General features: G+C 37.0%; 1 protein-coding gene across 4 annotated transcripts in view; it reads right to left on the minus strand.

The window, feature by feature from the left end:
- Positions 1 to 20,467, minus strand: part of LOC105320938 (peptidyl-glycine alpha-amidating monooxygenase B) — a 25,084-nt gene continuing 4,617 nt past the window's right edge. For 2 of the 4 annotated variants that reach the window (XM_066087427.1, XM_066087426.1), the window contains exons 2-21: positions 18,752 to 18,972; positions 17,452 to 17,506; positions 14,011 to 14,098; positions 13,622 to 13,704; positions 13,232 to 13,309; positions 12,637 to 12,685; positions 12,141 to 12,208; positions 11,902 to 11,985; positions 11,585 to 11,709; positions 11,426 to 11,478; positions 10,529 to 11,337; positions 7,296 to 7,458; positions 7,043 to 7,153; positions 6,853 to 6,925; positions 6,602 to 6,741; positions 6,381 to 6,463; positions 5,634 to 5,944; positions 5,284 to 5,422; positions 4,713 to 4,898; positions 1 to 2,742 (exon numbers count right to left, since the gene is read on the minus strand). In XM_066087427.1, the coding sequence (XP_065943499.1) occupies positions 2,561 to 2,742; positions 4,713 to 4,898; positions 5,284 to 5,422; positions 5,634 to 5,944; positions 6,381 to 6,463; positions 6,602 to 6,741; positions 6,853 to 6,925; positions 7,043 to 7,153; positions 7,296 to 7,458; positions 10,529 to 11,337; positions 11,426 to 11,478; positions 11,585 to 11,709; positions 11,902 to 11,985; positions 12,141 to 12,208; positions 12,637 to 12,685; positions 13,232 to 13,309; positions 13,622 to 13,704; positions 14,011 to 14,098; positions 17,452 to 17,506; positions 18,752 to 18,886 (3,015 nt within the window). In that variant the 5' untranslated portion in view covers positions 18,887 to 18,972 and the 3' untranslated portion in view covers positions 1 to 2,560. Of the gene's footprint in view, positions 2,743 to 3,718; positions 3,766 to 4,712; positions 4,899 to 5,283; positions 5,423 to 5,633; positions 5,945 to 6,380; positions 6,464 to 6,601; positions 6,742 to 6,852; positions 6,926 to 7,042; positions 7,154 to 7,295; positions 7,459 to 10,528; positions 11,338 to 11,425; positions 11,479 to 11,584; positions 11,710 to 11,901; positions 11,986 to 12,140; positions 12,209 to 12,636; positions 12,686 to 13,231; positions 13,310 to 13,621; positions 13,705 to 14,010; positions 14,099 to 17,451; positions 17,507 to 18,751; positions 18,973 to 20,467 lie in introns of all 4 variants that reach the window. The other 2 variants (XM_066087428.1, XM_011419085.4) reach the window with 2 other exon arrangements.

A 20,467-nucleotide genomic window follows, 5' to 3' on the forward strand; every position in this document is an offset into this window, starting at 1 on the left:
TTTATATATTAGGCTGGTTTATTGATGATCAGACAACACCACTGAATGGAATGGTAGCAGGAGACAGAACCAGAGCCCCAGAGCCCTAGTGAATCACAGGCTCACAGCTCTAGTGAACCATAGGCCCACAGCTCTAGTGAACCATAGGCCCACAGCTCTATTGAACCACAGGCCCAGAGCTCTAGTGAACCACAGGCTCAGATCTCTATTGAATCACAGGACCAGATCTCTAGTGAACCACAGGCTCAGAGCTCTATTGAATAACAGACCCACAGCTATAGTGAACCACAGGCCCAGATCTCTAGTGAACCACAGGCCCAGAGCTCTAGTGAACCACAGGCCCACAGCTCTAGTGAACCACAGGCCCACAGCTCTACTTTGGCAACAAGATCCCACAATCCAGATGGATTGCAGGAAACAATACAATGATACAAGTAACAAAAAAATTAACATGAGATACATATAACTAAACATAAATTAAGATCTGTTCTGGCACACAAGAACAGACTGTGTGAGACGTATACAAGATTTCTGTACAACATGGCAGTAGGAGAGATTGGAGCCCGGTGAACAGAATAAGGTAACTGTTTCTTGTGTGAGAAATCTCCACAGTGTTAAACAACTCCACAGTAGAAAGCATGATGTGGTTAATGTCCCAAACCAAAGATTGCCAAGTCGTCCATTGTAAAATGTTACTGTATAAAAGATTGCACAATGTACACAGAAGTGCAAGAGCGGTCCGTACATATGGTACATTCTGTATGTATGTAAATCTGAAGACAATTTATTACTATATGTACAGAAAAGTTTAAGGACAGTTCATGGTACACCTATATGAACAAGACTTATTACAGTCCATTGCACACTGTACCTGTGTATAAACTGTATACAGAACAAAGAAATACAGAGAAATGAACTAAGTTTAGGAGCATAATAGACAGTAATGACATATATTCCTACACATGGGGTTAACACAATACATGTATAACTGAGGCTGGACAGCTACACTCAGTGATTGCCTACAGCCTCATCAAATCAGGGAAGATGCTCCTGTCTTATATAAAAATAATCTGTCAAACTTGTTTCTTCTGAGAGTTAATAAACTAAATAACAACAAATACATTGAAGACCGCTACCATGACAACAGAACACATGTAACACTGACTAAATCTTAGTCTCTCTAACTTTGACCACAAGTACGTGTTGATGATATATTCTAGTACAGTAAATATACACAGTTTCTGAGAATAATAATTATTTCTCTGTAATACTTCTGTAACACATTAAACAAAATATATTGAAAATGGATAGAACCCGCAAAATATCAATAGAGAATTAAATGGGTACATCAAACTTTACTTTGTTAAAATATTTCATAAAAGTTTGATGAAATCTGATTTTTTTAAGCCTTGTAACTCTTGTAAAGATCAAGGTTTAAATGAATGACCTTGACCTTATAGATTAACTTCAATCGGTATGTCCTTGACCTTACATGTTACAACATTGCCTTGCTCATTTTATAATGAATCTTTCCCATCACAGATTTTTCTACAAGATAAGGTATGTGACTAGTAAAATAACAGTTATATAAAGGAAAAATATCTGTATATACGAAATAAATTAAAACGAAGTAATATAAATTATACAAATTCAATTATCAACATATCATTGATAAAATTCTGTCTTGTATGAAGAAAATACATGCATAAAAAGATGTTGATAATATAGCCAGCTCTGAAAATAACAGACATGAGACCATAATGCATTTCAGAGTGTTGTAAAAAATCAAATAAATGCCTTAAAAGTACACGACATCATCAAATACCCATTGATTTAAAACATTATTTGCTATGAACAAAATATAATATTGTTCTATTAAATTACAAAACAAAAAAGGAAGCCAAAGGGAATAATAAACCCCAATTGGTCATAAACAGTTCATAAAATGGCTATAAAATGCATGCATAGAACAGAAATAAAAGTAGGGCTGATAGCCAAGACTAGGCCAACACTTCACAGGTTTAATGAGGTAATTCCTAATGGGGATCCCAATAACTGGACACCTGTGAAGGACGCACAGAAACTGTAAGCTATTACGCCCCCTCTCAAACTACGTCACTTGAATGACATACCCCCCCCCCCTTTACATCATTACATCAATACCCTTCCCTAAATGTGACAACACTGAAAGTCTTCCCCTATCTGACATTAAAATACTGACACAGCTGGTGTGTATAACACATGTACCCTCCCCTCTGCTTCTTAGATTTAACAGGCATCGTGTAACCTAATTTATTTATGCCCCCCCCCCCTTACAATATCATTACCCTGGCACTGAAGGACCATTGAGAGCATGGATTTCATGTCATATAAAAAGCATGTTTTCATATTTTTGTTCTTTTATCATCTAGGCTATAAAATAAGTACATACTTCTCAATCAAAACAATTCATCACAGAAAACAACAAAAATTCTACATGATATCACAACTTGTTATCTATAGGGCAAGGAGAAGCTGAGATTCCGAGCCTCCCACACCTTAAGACCCTCTAGTCTTATCTTCAAGCCTTCCGCGTGATGGAATACTCCTCCTCTTCGTCGGAGTCGTCGTTGAGCGGATCAAATTCTGTGTCGCTGCCCTCCTGACTCAGTCGGTCGAATCCTCGGTGTGGAGTGAGGAAGTTACCAATGTTAAATTTCTTCCTGGGCCGTGATCGATGTCGTCCGCAACAATCGTGTTGGCCTGTCAAAAAAACGTACTGATGTAAACATTCAGATGAGCAGATAACTTAATATAAAGCTGGATACATTCAGCATTACATACTGCTTAACGTGATCAAAATATTCCAATGTACCCATCACCAAAAGTCATCATATCAATAACAGCTTATATACCTGAGTGAGTTTTACAAAAGAACTAACTGACATGGAAAAGTTGTAATAACTGCTGTTTCATTGAATAATTCTAGATGCATACAATCTTAGGAAACCATTTATTCACAACTCTTTCAATTGGTATGGAGTTGAAACATTAAATTGTTTTTGGTCAAAGATTGTTTTTTCTTTTGTTAAACAATCTTAAGAAAAAATAGCTTAAATTTTACAGACAATAGCTTGCAAAAACATCTCTGAAATAACTTTTTTGGTATATTCATGTAATACACATAGTATTTACATATAAAATGCAATCTTGAATCTTGTACACAAAGCATTAGTCATTTTCTCATTATTCTTACAATATACGTTTTTATAATGATCTTGTATCTCTCTTTAGCTGTTCTGTAGTCTTAATCATTATACATTGATGAACAGGTCTCCACCTTTGGTCCGTCATTTAAAATCATCAATAAATCTGTCAGACCGCGACAGACGTCCATCAATGCACAAGAGAGTCTCGCCTAGAACCCAGTCATAAAGAACAAGGCAGTTGAACTTTTACCAGGAGTTTTTATAACCCCAGAACTCAAGTCCTGCATGTTATTACACTGTAGGTCAATCAACCGGGTCCCTAACCCTGGTCAGTCAGAATCAACCACTCATCAGGGCAATCCTCCCTTGGTTCGACACCCAAAATAAACACATGCACATTTTAATACCTTTTACACCTGTAAGTAAAATTTTATTTTAAAATAACCAAACAACCATAGTCCATCCCCTTGACCCTTTTTGTTAGTAGTCTAAGAATTCTATTGGTTAACACCTGTCTCCCATTGAATTACCTGAATACGCTCTGCAGGATTAACGCTATGATGTGCAGATTTTTGTTCTGTGTGTACAAAGAAGTAAAGAGCTATCATAAGAAAAGCAGACAATGCAAAAAAAAAGGCCACAGATCATTGTTGACAGAGAATGCTGTCCACAGCTGACACAAAAGCAGTGAAAGCAAGCCAGGCCAAAGCCGGGACAAAGATACACTCCGTGTCTGACAATCTGAAATTTTGACAAAAGAGAAGCCATATATGAAGTTTTTGCTCATGATTAAAGATTCACAGACTTAGGACAGTTCATATTTTGTTAATTTGATAATAAAAATTCTCACAATATAAGCAAAGAAATATGCATTCTTTGGGCTTTAAAACACTTTCCAATGTCAGATTTTTAGGCATTAAGTAGTATGCATATATATAGAGGGTATATAATTATACAGTAGATTCTTAGGATTATTCCTCAATTTAATCAGATATAGGTAAAAAGTAGTGTGCATATATATGAATAGCTATGGTCTTTTAGTAAAGATAATGTATATTATGTACAGTGTACATGTACATGAATAAGTATAGTCCTTTAGTAAAGGTATAGAAATTCAAGTTTATAGATTCATAGATACAACACTCTTTAGTTGAATAGAGCACCATTATTGAAAAATCCTGATGAATTTCTATATTGAATAGGTAAATAAAAGTAAATAGACTATATGTAAATACAGGGATATTGAAAGATCCTGATGAATTTCTATATTGAATAGGTAAATAAAAGTAAATAGACTATATGTAAATACAGCATTATTGAAAGATTCTGATGAATTTCTATATTGAAAAAATAAAAGTAAATAGACTATATGTAAACACAGCGCTATTGAAAGATGAATGTTTTCATTGAATAAGTGAAAGTAAAGAGAGTCAATGTAAATACAAGAATAGAAATGGTGTCCCTTAGTATAGCTACACAGTGATACAGACAGAACACTGGTGACCAGTCAGATGAGAGGCCCACCTTTTTTGTAGATTCTGATGACGATGACAATGACGATGATGATGATGATCGGGATCACCAGCAGTGCCCCGATGATGATCGCCGGCATTATCTCCTCCTCCTGAGTCAGCGACTTCTTGTTCGTTTCTTGGGTGTCCACAAATGTGGCATTGATCGTGGTTCCAGAACTAGATGGGGTGGTGCCACCTAAAAAGATAAAGTTCAGTTTGTGAGTCTAAAGCGTATACATTTAAAGATGTAATAAAATTCACTTAGTGTCCCTCTCCCCTGATAACTTGCTTGTAGATTCTTGAATGCAATTTCAAGGCCACAAAAAAACTTGTGCTAGTTTTTAACTGATCAACCCAATTTCCTAACATCTATAGGTTGTGAAGTATTTGTACAGAAATTGCACAGAATGTGTTATCAACTTAACAAGTACATGTAGTTTGAAACTAGTCCAATTTTATACTCCCTACAATGCAAGTGTAGGTTTGTTGGGAACTGTAGCTTTATAGACGTTGACTCATAATTTCTCATACAGCTACAGATCTGCAGCTACCACACTCCCCTGTTCTTTGTGGACACTCACTGTGTATAATGTTCCCCCTCCCTCCTGTTCCATCATCGGCCTTCATGTCGAACCTCCAGACCTTGGTGGGGTCCAGTTCCCCCACGTACACACGTAGATTAACGGGATCCACCTCAATGTCATGGGGCTGTCTCAGTCCCTGAAAAAACCCCACATATACTGAAAAAGTACTGTCAATTGGGACAAAATCATAAATGTTTGGACTAGCTGAGACAGCATCTGGATACTAGTCCTACAGAAAGGTTAAAGTCACTGGGTTTGAATTTAACTTTGTTTTTGTTATTACTGTGAAAATCAGAGAAAATGAAAATTCCTTTATCAATGAGCTTCAAAACATAATGTCAACTTACAGGTTTAGCGTTCCAGGTTTCAATCAGTTGACCATCGTTGATGTCTATGATAAATCCCTGCACTGGGGGCGTTCCTGATAACGACGGTCCATTGACAGCAAATAAAAGTCCTCCATGCAGCCGGCAGTAGGACACTGCAAATATCCGGTCACCAAATTCGGGGGAGTGGATCATCAGCTGGAAGTTACCATCCAAGTCGAAGCACTGAATCCTGCCGTTCTCCCGGTCAGCCACACAGAGGAGGCCCTTGTCCTCAGCCAAGGTCATACTGTGGGGGACATTGAAGGTCCCCGAACCAGGCTCGGCCGTACCTGTAAGATCACCCACAGCTGTAATCAATGGTTCATCTTAGATTTTAAAAAGGGTCCTATGGATTTTGAATTGTCTAATTTTGATCCATTGAGAAAACTAGTATCATTGTATTTATCAATCAGCTATAAAGTAAATCAAAATTATTTCTTCTAATTTCATCTTATCTTTTACTCTTTATTAACAAAACAATTTTGATATTTTTTTTCCTTATGGAGGGGGTTGATCAAAAAAGATTATGAAGAAAATGTAAAGGCTCAACTGGGAAAAAATCTGTAATATTTTCAACAGGAAAGGGTCCAAATTGGGACCTAAATAATCAAATCAGCAGTAGAAAAATCACTATGTAGGGGAAGTTCTTAACCCATGCAATCTGCTCAGCTGTTCCACAGGTTATACAGAGTCTTTGCTTGATCTTGTAGACGTATGATTTCTTACCAAATGTAGCTATACTGCTGGACCCAAACTCTTTGATCAATGATCCCGCCTTGTTATATTTCAGAATGCGAGAATTGCAGTATCTACAGAAAGAAAAGATCGATGAACTGAGCATTCAGTATGATCAACAAATGAAACAATAGATTGGATAACCTGTTGTCTAATTGCTGACAACACTTGTTAAAAGACTAACAAGTCACAGTGTGCAATACAAGTCTTACCCATCACTAATAAAAAATTCCCCCGTTGACAAAACCTCTACATCAGTGGGTTTACAGAACAAGTTATCCCCCTTTCCTGGCTGGAACCTCTGGCCCAGGACTAAATCAGCCTGGTCACTATTTGGTGGGAACCTCATCACCTATACATCATAGATAATAAATTTATTTGAATAAACAAGATAATTATTTCCAGGAATCATTTTCAGGATATTTTTGAATTCACAAAGAATGTCAGTGTATGTATCTCTCACCTGGTGCAGTCCAACATCTGTCACCCACACATTCAGTTTGTCGTCCACACTTATCCCGTGGGGCATGAAAAACCTACAGAACAAAACACATTGTCATAGTTTTCTCTTAAAAAATAATTTCCTACTCTTTACTTATTTCCAATAACAAGTTGGAGCCACCATGTTTGGAATCCTTAACAACCCAACTTACATGTCCTTGCCAAACTGTCGAATGACCTGCCCAGCCGAGTTATACACCACGATACAGTTGGCCTTGATAGGTCTGTTCTTCTGTTGAAACACATGATACTGGTCAAAGGATCTACAAATGATAATCACATTATATTAGTCAAAGGATCTACAAATGATAGTTCTGGTGACCAAGAGATCTACAAAAGTGACAGGGCTGAAACCCTCAACCTTTCCAAGCAACTAGTTCTAACAGTTGGCCTACTTATACTTACAGCCCGTTCCAGACCCTCTCGCCACGGTGGAACACATAGACATTTCCCTGCTTGTCTGTAGCCACGCCCCCAACTTGACCAATCACGACCTCGGACCCAGGGGTGGGACTTCCCCCGCTTGACGACCCTCCAAAGTCCGACTCAAAGTCCATTAGGTGGGTCACTGTATAATAAATAGTAAATTTAGACGAGTCACAGAACAACAAGGATTTCAATGCAAGTAAACATTAAGGAAAGCTGTCACCATGTTTTGTGTTATATTTATCAAGATATTATCACAAACTGATGAAAATAAAATAAACATACTGGTATGCAGAACATCTACTGGCATGCTATAAATAAGGGCACACTGTACAACACTGCATGCAATAAAATGTCTAGATATACTTCAATATACACATATACTTGTACATTTGTGTAAATTGTGAAATAAAACTGATTGTACATTCAGAAAACAAAAGTTCAATATTTTGGTAGACAAAATATATGAATGAACAATTTTTTTCACTGGTACTTTGGACGAAGTGTGAAATTCAAACAAATTATTTTTAATTTGATGGAATTTATGTAGGAATGGTTTGCATTGCCAGTAAAGGTGTTCATTTGGGATGGGTGTTTAGGTATAGATTCTGTAATTTCCAATATGTCGATGAATCATGATCCTTTGGCAGGTACAGGTAGACGAGAGGTGTATTGTAACAGATTGGTTGTAAACAAACATTAGTCCACCCCAAACTCTACCGTCACAGTGTCTCCTAGGTGTAACAAGGTACCAGAGTTACATCTCCAGCTGGCCAATCAAAACTCTTCTTACATCCAGAGGGTGTACGGGGCACCCTATCAGTTACAATGTATTGAACAAGGAACAAATGCTGTTCCACATGAGTGACTTCATGTCACAGATGATTGATGATCTGTGCCCCAGGGACATTTGGGCCTGGGGTCTCTGTATTCTCATTATCTATCATTACATAAAGCAGACTAGCTTTATGTGGTCAGTGCACAGATCTCCTTTTATACCTAAAAAAAAAAACAACTCCAAATACTGTACCGTACTGAATTAAACTCCATTAACTGCAGATATACAAAAGAGACAATATATCATGGTTTTCCGCACTTGTCAGGCTTATTTGGTTATGATTTTGATTCCAATGTGCCAAGTATTGATAATTCCCAACAGGAGAATGTTAACATGTAGATCAGAGCACCTGTTGACTCACTCAGTCACTGTGGGGAGAAGTATAGCACTGTGAGAGGGATGTTTTTAAGAATCAACAAAGGAGTCAGGACCCAGCCTATTGATCTTCATAACTGACCGTGTTTATTGACCTTCATAACTGATCATGTTTATTGACCTTCATATCCGACCCTGCTTATTGACCTTCATAAGTGACCCTGACTATTTGACCTTTACAATATTGACCTTCATAACTGACCCTGATTTTTCACCTCAACTACTGATCCATACACTGACTAACGACCCTGGACAGTGACCTTGACATCTGATTAGGATAACCTACTCAGTCTATAGAATGAAAAGCAAACTTTTGATGGACAGAAATATCAGCAAGAAATTAACTACGGTACTGCTTGTTTTCCAAACAGGCAATTGCAAAACACCTATTAACAAGAGGCCCAGGGGCCACATCGCTCACCTGAGCAACAATTGCCTTAATTCTGATCAAATTAGCATTACAGTATCAAAATATCTTGACAACTAAGTACTGTAGATCTTGCTAAAAGAAATTGAAAATCTGCCAATTTTTATCCACCTCTTTCTTTTGGTAAATACCAAGCCCCTTTTGTTGTTATACCTGTAAGAAGATTTTTCTCTATTCCTATATACCCCCCCCCCCCCATTTTGTGGCCCCACTTTTCTCTAGGGTATCATGGTTTCATCAAACTTATATCTGCATAACCTGTGCTTTCACACTAAGTACTGAGTTTTGGACCGAAAAACTTTCCCAGAATATTTTTAAAGATTTTCTCTATATATTCCTATGTAAAAATTCAAACAACCATTACGGCCCCGCCCTACCACTAGGGACTGTAATTTTGAATTTACACTACCCGAGGATGCCTCTACACAAGTTAAAGCTTTTCTGGCCAAATGGTCTTAAAAAAGAAAATTTTTAAAAATTTTCTCTATATATTCCTATGTAAAACTTGATCCCCCATTTGTGGCCCCTCCCTACCCCTGGGGACCATGATTTGAACAAATTTGAATCTACACTACCTGTGGATGCTCCCATTTTAATTTGAACTTTTCTGGCCCAATAGTTTTTGAGAAGAAGATTTTTAAAGATTTTCTCTATATATTCCTATGTAAAACTTGATCCCCCAATTGTGCCCCAACCCTAGCCCCGGGGACCATGATTTGAACAAATTTGAATCTACACTAACTGTGGATGCTCCCATTTTAATTTGAGCTTTTATAGCCCAATAGTTTTTGAGAAGAAGATTTTTAAAGATTTTCTCTATATATTCCTATGTAAAACATGATCCCCCAATTGTGGCCCCTCCCTACCCCCGGGGACCATGATTTGAACAAACTTGAATCTACACTACCTGAGGATGCCTCCACACAAGTTTTAGCTTTTCAGGACAAATAGTTTTTGAGAAGACTTTTTTTGAAAAATACCAACAAATTTTCAATAATTCTCAATTATCTCCCCTTTAAAGAGGGCGTGGCCCTTCATTTGAACAAACTTGAATCCCCTTCACCTAGTGGTGCTTTGTGCCAAATTTGGTTGAAATCTGCCCAGTGGTTCTTGAGAAAAAGATGAAAATGTGAAAAGTTAACAACGACGACGACAACAACAACGACAGACAACGGACAAATTGTGATCAGAAAAGCTCACTTGAGCCTTTGGCTCAGGTGAGCTAATAAAAACCAAAGACTCATTTCTAAAAGTTCTTAGAAACATCTGATTCTTAAGAAGTCAGTGTTCAAGTTTTTCTTAGTTACTATATTTGGTATATAATCTGCTGAGCATTAAGATAAACCATTCTCACATCATCAATGGTATAAGCTGGGGGGGGGGGGGGGGGGGGGGGGTGGTTTAATATGTAATGTCTATCTCTGTGAAAAAAGGGCAGATAACAATAAAGCATCAACTTCTATGGAAAAATAATAACAAAACACAAAAGAAAGAAAATAGCTGTCAGGCATCACAGACAACATCAAGAAATAGAAACTGAAGCTTGTGAGGCGGACAACACCGACAGCTTACTGTGGGGTTTTCTGGGGGGTTTACTCCTTGGTGTGGTGTGACCGGGGGTCAGGACCGGGGGGCCCACTGTAGATTGCCCCTTCTCCAGGCTGACTGCGTAAGCCTCCTTAAACAGGGAGTTGTCTGGTTGGTACGGATTGTCCTTGTGTTTGTGTGGGCGTCTCCGACCTCCCACCCGGTTTCTATTCCTGTTAAATACTTGACCTTGACCACTGTAGTTGTTGTTTGTCCTTGAACTCCCCCGATACCGCCCATCCCGACCTGTGTTTTGATTCTGACCCAGACCCGAGTCGTAGTAATCATCATAGTCCTGCTGGTTGTATCTATGGCGACCATAGTCCTGCTTTGGGTACTTTTTCCTTCCCCTTTGACTTTCAACCTCATCGTAAAACTCAGAATAATCCGGAGCGTAATCCCTTGGGTATACCCCTTGCCCCTCCCTTTCCTGTCGAGTAAAATCCCACGGCATATCATCAGACAAATACACTTGACTATTACCTGTTTCTGGTTTCCTTGTGGTGGGTTTAGTCGGGGCCTGTGTAGGAGCTGGTGTGGGTGCCATGGTAACAGGGGCAGCAGTCACTATAGGGCTAGGACTGTGACCCTCGGGGTCTCCCATGTGACCGCTGGGGCCATGGGCAGCCATCTCCAGTAAAGGGTTAGGAGGCAGCTGTTGGTAGGAGAAGGCTGGCAGCTTCTGAATCAGCCTTGGGTTGTTGTTGCCTGCGCAGGAGTGGTACTGGAGCCGCGTGTTTCTGTCAGCGTAGTACATGATGTAGAAGTTACACATCTCATCATTGTGTGAGGCCCTGAACATAGAGAGAGCAATACAGACTATATACCGCAGCAATCCAGCTAGAATCATCATCCGACAGCTGAAGTGAAGGATTGACCTACCCTATATAGGTTGTTCTGTTTCTACCTGTGGAGTTATATGTACATCGCCCAACCTACAGAAGACAAGGTGAAGGTCACATTTGATATCAGTAACATTTAAGTAGTATTGAAGATTTGCCACGAGTTGGGTTGTGACATTGGGTCAGAAATCTCCCTTACCAAGTAGTCGTCTCTCTGGATGACAACTTTGTTCTCCACTGGATAGAAGGCTTGTGGCCACTGGGGATTCCCCTTGCCGATTAGATTGTATGTGTTATTGACCTGATAGCCAGATATGACAGTCCCTGAAACAGAACAGAGGTCAAAGTTAATAGTTACTACAAATACAACCTGCTGAAAGAAGGCAGTCAACCAATGATGCACAATGATTGCAAGACTATACATAACAGGTGCTTGTAGCTTATGTTTGAGTCATTCCATAAAGCTTTATTAAAACAGATTTAGAGATTTGTACAGAATACAAGTATTGGTCTCACCTAAACTGTGGGCATGTGTTCTAAATCCAAACGGATAAATTGGTCCACTGGCCTTAAACTGGCATGATATGTCTGCAAAAACATCTGAAAAAAAAACCCATCATCATCATTGTTAAGAGTTATGTACATCAATCTGTTTAAATGTAATATTAATTAAGTCGCATTACTGGAAGAAGATTCAGGGTATATTATACTCATAGGTGAGTAATTACGATGAAGTTATAAAGTCGATTACTTACTGACACTGTTGCCGGGAATTCGTACAGAGTACGCCAACAATAGATAGATTCCTGCCTCGTACCTCTGTCTACAGAACACAAGGAACACAACTCATTAACAACCAGAATACAGGGCACTATGTATGGAGGAATCAGTGAACAATATGTCTAAGGAAAGTTTTAATACATGTATAATAAATTTATTTCAATTTGTTAAATTCTAGATTGTGAAGCAGATCTTAGTCAGAACTGAATATCAGGATGATTGTACACTAAACATTACCCCCAAAATCTGGCGACTTTGTCTGACTGAGTTATATGACTGTGTGAATAATGTTCTGCGGTTAAAGGGTTATGTATCTATAAATCTGTCCAACACTTCTATCCCTTATCATCTAGTCATCATTGACAGTGTAAAAATGACAAAACCATCATAGCTTGACAAATGGAGGAATCATAAAGACCTTCAGGCTTGAAACTGATTGGTCGGTTACTGTCATGTGACTTGATGACCTACCTGAGAGAGGTCATGGAGAGTCGTATTCCTGAGGTGTCCAAGGATCCCGCTGTAAAAACCAACCATAATAGTAATGAACCAGTTCAAGACAGAAAATCTCTTCTAACAAAGTATGATCATTCTGTTTTTATAACAAATGACATGTAATATAGATCTACTGTAAAATCACAGAATGATATTTTTGAAATCACCAGAAGCTTTGGAAAATACAGCTCAAGAAATTCAAGAAATTCATGACAAAAAGTTGTTTCTTTATATGTAAGATTATTCTTTATGTCCTTAAAAGCACTGATATTTCAAAGATCATTATAATGTCTGTTGCTGTCTGTTGGTAAGGTGTTCCAGTGTGTTGCTGTGTATTGGTTAGGTTTCCAAGTGTGTTGCTATGTATTGGTTAGATTTCCAAGTGTGTTGCTATGTATTGGTTAGATTTCCAAGTGTGTTGCTGTGTATTGGTTAGGTTTCCAAGTGTGTTGCTGTGTATTGGTTAGGTTTCCAAGTGTGTTGATATGTATTGGTTAGGTTTCCAAGTGTGTTGCTATGTATTGGTTAGGTTTCCAAGTGTGTTGCTGTGTACCAGGAGAGGAGAACTTACGTGGGAGAGGATTGACATAGTGGACTTGGATGACGATGTACTTAATGCTGGTCTGTCCCCCAACATGGAATCCCACATCTGTCAACGATAAAAAACGAAGCGCGTCAGACAAGGTTTACGGTTTATGCGGTCACTGATGGTAACAGTGAGTCTACAAAAAGCTTCTAATAATATACAAATATAATCTTTGTAATTGGTTATACCAATGATCTTCTGTAATAACTTAGTATATAAATTATCAAAATGCATTAAAGCAGTAAAAAAATGTCTTGCATCGGCCCAGTAGCTGACTGGAGAATGGAGAACTTTTACATTTTACACTCTTTCCTAGAGTGACTAAAGTAAAGAGAACATTAAATGGTACATACAGTAGGTCACCTCATTGCTTACCTTTCGGTAGATTAAGACGAGGGGCATTCTTGGCCCATGCAAATAAAATTTGTTCTTGTGATTTACACAGTCGCCCACAATGCCTGTGAAATAAAATAGGACTATTTAAGCAAGAAGCTACATGAGGTTAAAAGTCAATGAATTTTTATCAATATGAAATAATGTTCTGTATTTTTAGTAAATTAATATAAACTTTTTATCTCCCACAAAAGATGAGCAAGAATACAATAAGGATCTCATTTCTAATTTAATTGAAGAAAAATACATGTGGTATGGATTTTGCATCTTAAATGATGATGGTTTTATTTTCCACATTTTATGCTTGGTAATTTAGTACTCTGTCAAACAGTTATATGGATAGACAGATGGATGGACAGACAGACACTGACCAGTAGTCCTCTGAACTGGCAGGTTCATCACAACCAAACAACAGAATATGGTGGGCAGTCCCTGCATTGGCTAAAGCTTCATATTGCACTGAAATATACAGACATTATAAGTATCATACAAGCATTTATAATGAATTTATATTACAAGTATCATACGTAAATTATATCATATATAAATCAATTAATAATTCCTGTAACGAGTTTAACAGAGCGAACCCTTGCGAAATTCTCTGTACCCGCAAACTCTCGCTCACTCCGTTGAACTCAACTATGATAAAACTGGACACTCCTTAGTTGATCAGGGTCAGATGAACTCTTACAGTAATTGTCTTCTGATCCCAGTGACTTGAGATGACTGACATTATTTTTTTTGTATTGGAGTCTAATATTTGGGTCAGGCTAAATTCTTTATTTTGTTTTACAAACAGTAACACACCCCATCCCCCTCCTTTACTAGAGTTTATAAAGTGCACCACACTGTATGTTGATCATAATAAAACATTCCCACCCACAGATTCACACAAAGTATCCAGGCTGTTACTAGCTACTGCAGGTAAATAATGCCTCTGTATCATATGTCGTACACGTTTGTCCAGCTATGGTAAGGTTCGGTCAAAAGCCAGTGATTCTGAGAAGTGCATGTTTTTTTACTTGGAGGACAAAACAAACTAATTGAATATTGTGAGAGTCGCAGCGGGTCATCCATATGTATGAACAGGATATTACAGGGAAACTCCAAGTGACAATTAGTGGACGATGATAACTATTGATTCCCTTCACTGCTGGTCCTCTAAACACATCTTGTCATACAGCAATGGCTCAGAGATTGCTTGGTCTATGTAGACCCATAGAGATCGAGAGTCACGTAACGCGTTACGAGGTCAGGAAAAAGCCATTATATCCATCAGCACTACAGCTTGTAACCCATTTCACCCTAACAGCTCAAACATACATGTAATCACTTTATTATTTAAAGGTTGTTTCATATAAAAAAAATCACTCCTTCTTCCACAGAATGCCAGCTTCTTATGCAAAGTTGGCCCGATCTCTTCAGGTATGTGTGGGCATTTAGTTCATCTGTACCCCACTTCTGATTAAACAATTTCTATCCTATACATGTAAAGAATCAACAAATACAGTTTGACTACTTTAGTTTTTGTTTTTTTGGTTTTGTTTGTTTGTTTGGTATTTTTTTTGGGTGGGAGGGTGGGGGGTCTGTGTTACAAATATTTGCATTCCTAATCCAAAATAGGTATATACATGTATATATATAATGGCTCAAACATGTAATCACTTTATTATTTAAAGGTTGTTTCATATTCATTGAGCAATATCATTCACTAGTAGATGTAATTTTGAACTGATGATTTTAGAAATACACTCTTACAAAATACGAGGCACCTTATAGTCTTTCTTCTGGGTATTAATATTTATTACTAGGGACACCTTTTCCTTTTAAAACACTCTTTTTATCAAACTTTATTTTTATTGCTAGAATAACTGTAAACACTGTAATCTGTTTATCAGTACAGTTTAAAAAAAAGTACATTACAAATCAATATTTGTCTGTTACACTCTAGTTTGTCTCTATATAAGTAATAAGGAATCATTCTTTGAGTATTATGAGGTGATAATTTTGGTCGGGGCGTTATCAAATCCAATAAAGCCCGAAGGGCTTTATGATAGATTTGATCACGCCCCGACTGAAATTATCATCTCATAATATTCAAAGAATGATTCCTTATTACTTATATTAATTTTATATAATTTTAAGCCATCGTATGATTAAATATCTAAATATAAATAAGCAAACCCCGCTGGCGCCTCAATTTGGCGTCATTTGTATTATGGGTTATATTGTACAAAATCGATACTTAGTGCTATCACAGGCAAAGACACTGGGGAATGTAAATATAATATGATCATCATAAGCACTGATGCAATCACTGGTTTAGAAGAAGAATTTATTGCACTTAAAGTTAAGTTAAATTTGTCATCTGAAATGAAATTTTGTGTAAAATTACCACTTAGTTACCTTAATCGAATTTTTTTTTTAACATGAAAGACGATTGAAGAAAAAATAAGAACTACAATTAATCTTCTACAAGTTTTTGTCATCGTTTGTTTTTTTAAGGTGATCATTATGGTGATGCAAAATACAACTGTACTTCTAATATTACTTAGTGGAATAGTCTCGCTGGATATATTTGTTAATGATCTTCATAAAATAGACAGTCTGACACAAGGGTTTCTCAACTGTTATCTTGTACACGTAACTTAAAGTGAGACTCAAACCTGATAAACATAAATGACAGCCATCAATCTGGTAAAAAATACCCCATAATTATATGACTACACCAGTCTACTGGTATCTTGTTGTAATATATCAGATAAGGAAAAATTTATTGGAATATCAGAAGTCCCACATTTCTGATACATGTGCCCTAACCCTATACAGACAGTTTAACTATATTTAGGGGGGTTTTCTTAAGGTAAAGAGGGGAGGTGTTGTTATGGTAAATATCATGGAAACTTAATAAATACATTGTAGAATTTTCTGCCAAAGTGTAGGGGAAGGTTTATTATACTAAAATATCAATATTTAATTTCATAAATGCTTTGTCTAAGTGTTCATAAAATCTGACTATCTCAATATCCTCCATCCCCCACCCCCAGACCTCTATCCTGTCCCAATGAGCGACCACTTTACAGCAGTACCCTGGTACCGGAGGAATTTGCTCCAATCAGGATGACTTGTTTACCAGGAATTCCACCCAGACAAGGTTGATACTACTCGTAATCTGGAGATCTACCCACACCCTTAATCAGTGTATAAGTACACCTTGTTGTTCTTCACCAGAATCTGAAATGTGAAATCCTCTACCCCCCCCCCCCCATACTTGAATGGAGCTAGAAGCTCATCAGAAATTAAAATAGAACCCTTCATCTCAAGAATTTATACACCTAGCCGGCCTTGCACTACCACATCAATTCACACAGTGTGTACTGAGGTATATCTAGCATACACTACCACATCAATTCACACAGTGTGTACTGAGGTATATCTAGCATACACTACCACATCAATTCACACAGTGTGTACTGAGGTATATCTAGCATACACCCACATCAATTCACACAGTGTATACTGAGGTATATCTAGCATACACCCACTCCTTGTTTTGATGGATCAATCTTTAATAAAATACTGTACTTCTGTAACAGATTTGCTTAAGAAATCTGTTAGTATTATATTTCATATTTCATAACTTATAATTTCTATTTTATAAACTTTTAGATATTCCATTGAGAAATGTTCCTTTTTTTTTTTAATTTCCACATAATTATTTCATACAATTATCAAAACAGTAAATGGTTGGTTTTGAGGGGTTTATTGATTGGTTTTGTTGACTTGCATAGAATTGCTTTCTTGGTACTTACCTATATATTGATCATTAGCAGGTAATTTATAACTGCTGCACAGGTATTCATCATTCTGAAATTAAACATCACAGTACAAATGTCGATTTTTATCTCAAATTTACATCAAAGACAAAATGATTTAGAAAGGACTAAATTTTTGAGTAACTCTTCACAGATATTTGATAGCTACTAAGCAAAATGAATTTCAAAGAAATGATTTTCATTCAAAACTGAGGTTTAACTTTAATTAGTTTTGATTATACGCGGGGGTGTTAAGGAAGCATATGGGCAATTTAGCGTCTTATTTTGACTGTTATATTCAAAATCGTGAAATTAAATAATTATTTTGAATAAGATCAAAAACTTAAAATTATCCTTTACAATAGATGTCAGTGCAATCAAATCGGGTAGTACATCACTGCCACATTGGTGCATTATCACGTGACAACTATAAATAGCTTACGTATATTCCTTAACATAAAATGAGATAGAACAACACTACCCCGCGGTTTCCAAAATAAAATAAGCGTACCAAGAGAAAGCAAAACATCTCAGTTTAATCAAAACCGCTGCTAGAATCCTATGTTTGTCCTTATTAAAAAGTCATTTATCCGGTTCTAGTAAAACCTTCCCAACTTTTATATAGTTTGCACGGAAAACGTCAAATTGCATCAAAACAACACACAACATGGGATTCTAGCAGCACTTTTCAAGTTAAGCATTGATCAAATAACGATACGTATAAAATTTCAAGTTCAATATATACGGGGTAGTGTTGTTCTAGTCAGATTTTCACATCGTAAACAACGACAGAGGAAAGCCTGGCCGAGAAATAAAAGCAAATTTACATACCTTTTAGCGAATGATTGATAAAACTAACATCTCCCCCAGTATTCTTATGTTCAATCCTCAATAAATCACACCACAATACTTTATTAGAGTTCTTAGATTAGTTATATTTTGAATGTGTTTACAATGCTTTCCGATCAAATTCACACGACATTCAACTTTCAGTCATGACGTCATCAATGTGTAAATCTACGTAACACAAACTAATTTCTGGAAAAAAATTGTCTTCAGTATTTTTTATTTGTTTTTGATCTACGTTTCGTTGCTTAGATATTTGAATATGTACATAATAACTAAGATTTGTGATTTCACGGAATTACATGCAACTCAGATTCCATATGCTTCCTTAACACCCCCGCGTATGTCATGAAAGTCAAACAACATGGCCATTGGAGCTACAAAAATTCCCCTAAACTCTTCTGTCACATTGGAAAAACACCCAAACCATACTTTGAATTCTAGCACTTACCATAGTTACAGATGCATTTCTCATTAATAAATCCAACTTTTGTGTCAGAGTTTGTGATTTTACAACAGAACACACAAAGATAATCCAGACCACAATGGTCAAGGTTACACTACGAAACAAGGTCATGGTAGTCATGGTGAGCTGATGTCAAGGACAACACACAGGCTCCAGCTAGTCAGTCCATTTCACTCGATATCACACTTGCATTACAACCTCACTACCTGGAAAAACAAAAGACAAGATTAGGATCATCGTTATAGCTCATACTGCAGGGAGTATCCAGGTGTTGTAACAATTTAAAAATCAAAAGATAATTAACTCGTTCAAAGAGACTTTAAATTTGATGCGGCTAATTCCCATCATTAAAATAGTTTAAATTGCCTTCTGTCTCCCTTCATTGAAAGCCCCTAGTCTCAATACATTTGTACTGATCAGTCTAAAAAGTCGCGATTTATATTCAGTTCAAATCAACTTTAAACACAAAACCTATCCATAAATCATTTTTTTAAATCAAAGGTATTTGTTTTCATTGACATTTCATCATTTCTATCATGATACCTCAGTTATTCTCCCAGTTTCATGTTAATCACAAATAGAATAATTAATAATTCCTTGAAGCAAATTGGAGTCAGATTGCCTCAGGAACATTTAAAACCCAGCAGAGCTCATTATCTCCCTCCTAGAGAACAAAGATGATTAAGAGTGCAGATAAAAGAGAGAGGTACACATCAACAGGCAGATGATCTAGCTTTGAGTGAATATATACACCTGTACTCGACAGCTAACATACAGGTAACTTCTGATAGAGTCTTTCCTGAACATTGCCCAAATTCTGACCCCTCTACAAAAAGCATCATAGGCGGGAACCTTGCCCCGACAGAGAGTGAATAATGGCCGCAGAATTTGACTGTTCGGCCGACAGATGTTTTGTGCGTGTTGCTGTCAGAGATGACAATAATAGTGTCTCTGTTCACATGTAGATACTCATCACTGATGATCAGCTGACAACACACGGAGGTGTGAAGAATGCCACCGAGACTAACTGCTTCCTCCTAGACAACATACATCAAACCAAACGCAAGTGCACGACAAAGCATAAATTCCAATCATGTCATTCATTCTTCATAGCCTTGGTTTATTACCTGGTACATCTAATGTGGAAATACCCATGCATTTTATGACTTACTGCAGATACAATAAAATTGGAGTCTTGGGATTGTTTATTAAACATACATCTTATCATTACTCTTTTCACAGTTCTAGGTTTTGTTTTATCATTTGTAGGTAAAATACTAAAAATTCAAACAGAATAATGTTCTGGAGTATTGTTAGCAAAAGACTTCTCCATTACAGATCATGAATGCATGAGTGTCATTCAATAGTGACTTCCTATAGGTAATTACTCTCATTAATATCAAAGCTGGCCAGCGACCAGTCTCTACAGAGAGAGAATTACAATGGTGATGTCACTAATCACCGAGAGATATTCACCACTCAGCTAGAATTATTTCTGTACAATCAACACAATCAACAAAGCAAGATATGCACCTACAATACATTAGGCTATCTGTTTCATTCATTCTTATTCCATCAATTTGTGACCAATATAATAAAATTTAATTTATTTCTTACTTGTAAAATTTGTTCAACTTACATCCTTAATCAATTCAGAATAAAACATTTTGAGACAGTCTGTCACACGTAACATATTTAATC

Source organism: Magallana gigas, chromosome 6 (assembly GCF_963853765.1).
Source record: "Magallana gigas chromosome 6, xbMagGiga1.1, whole genome shotgun sequence".
Classification (NCBI taxonomy): domain Eukaryota; kingdom Metazoa; phylum Mollusca; class Bivalvia; order Ostreida; family Ostreidae; genus Magallana; species Magallana gigas.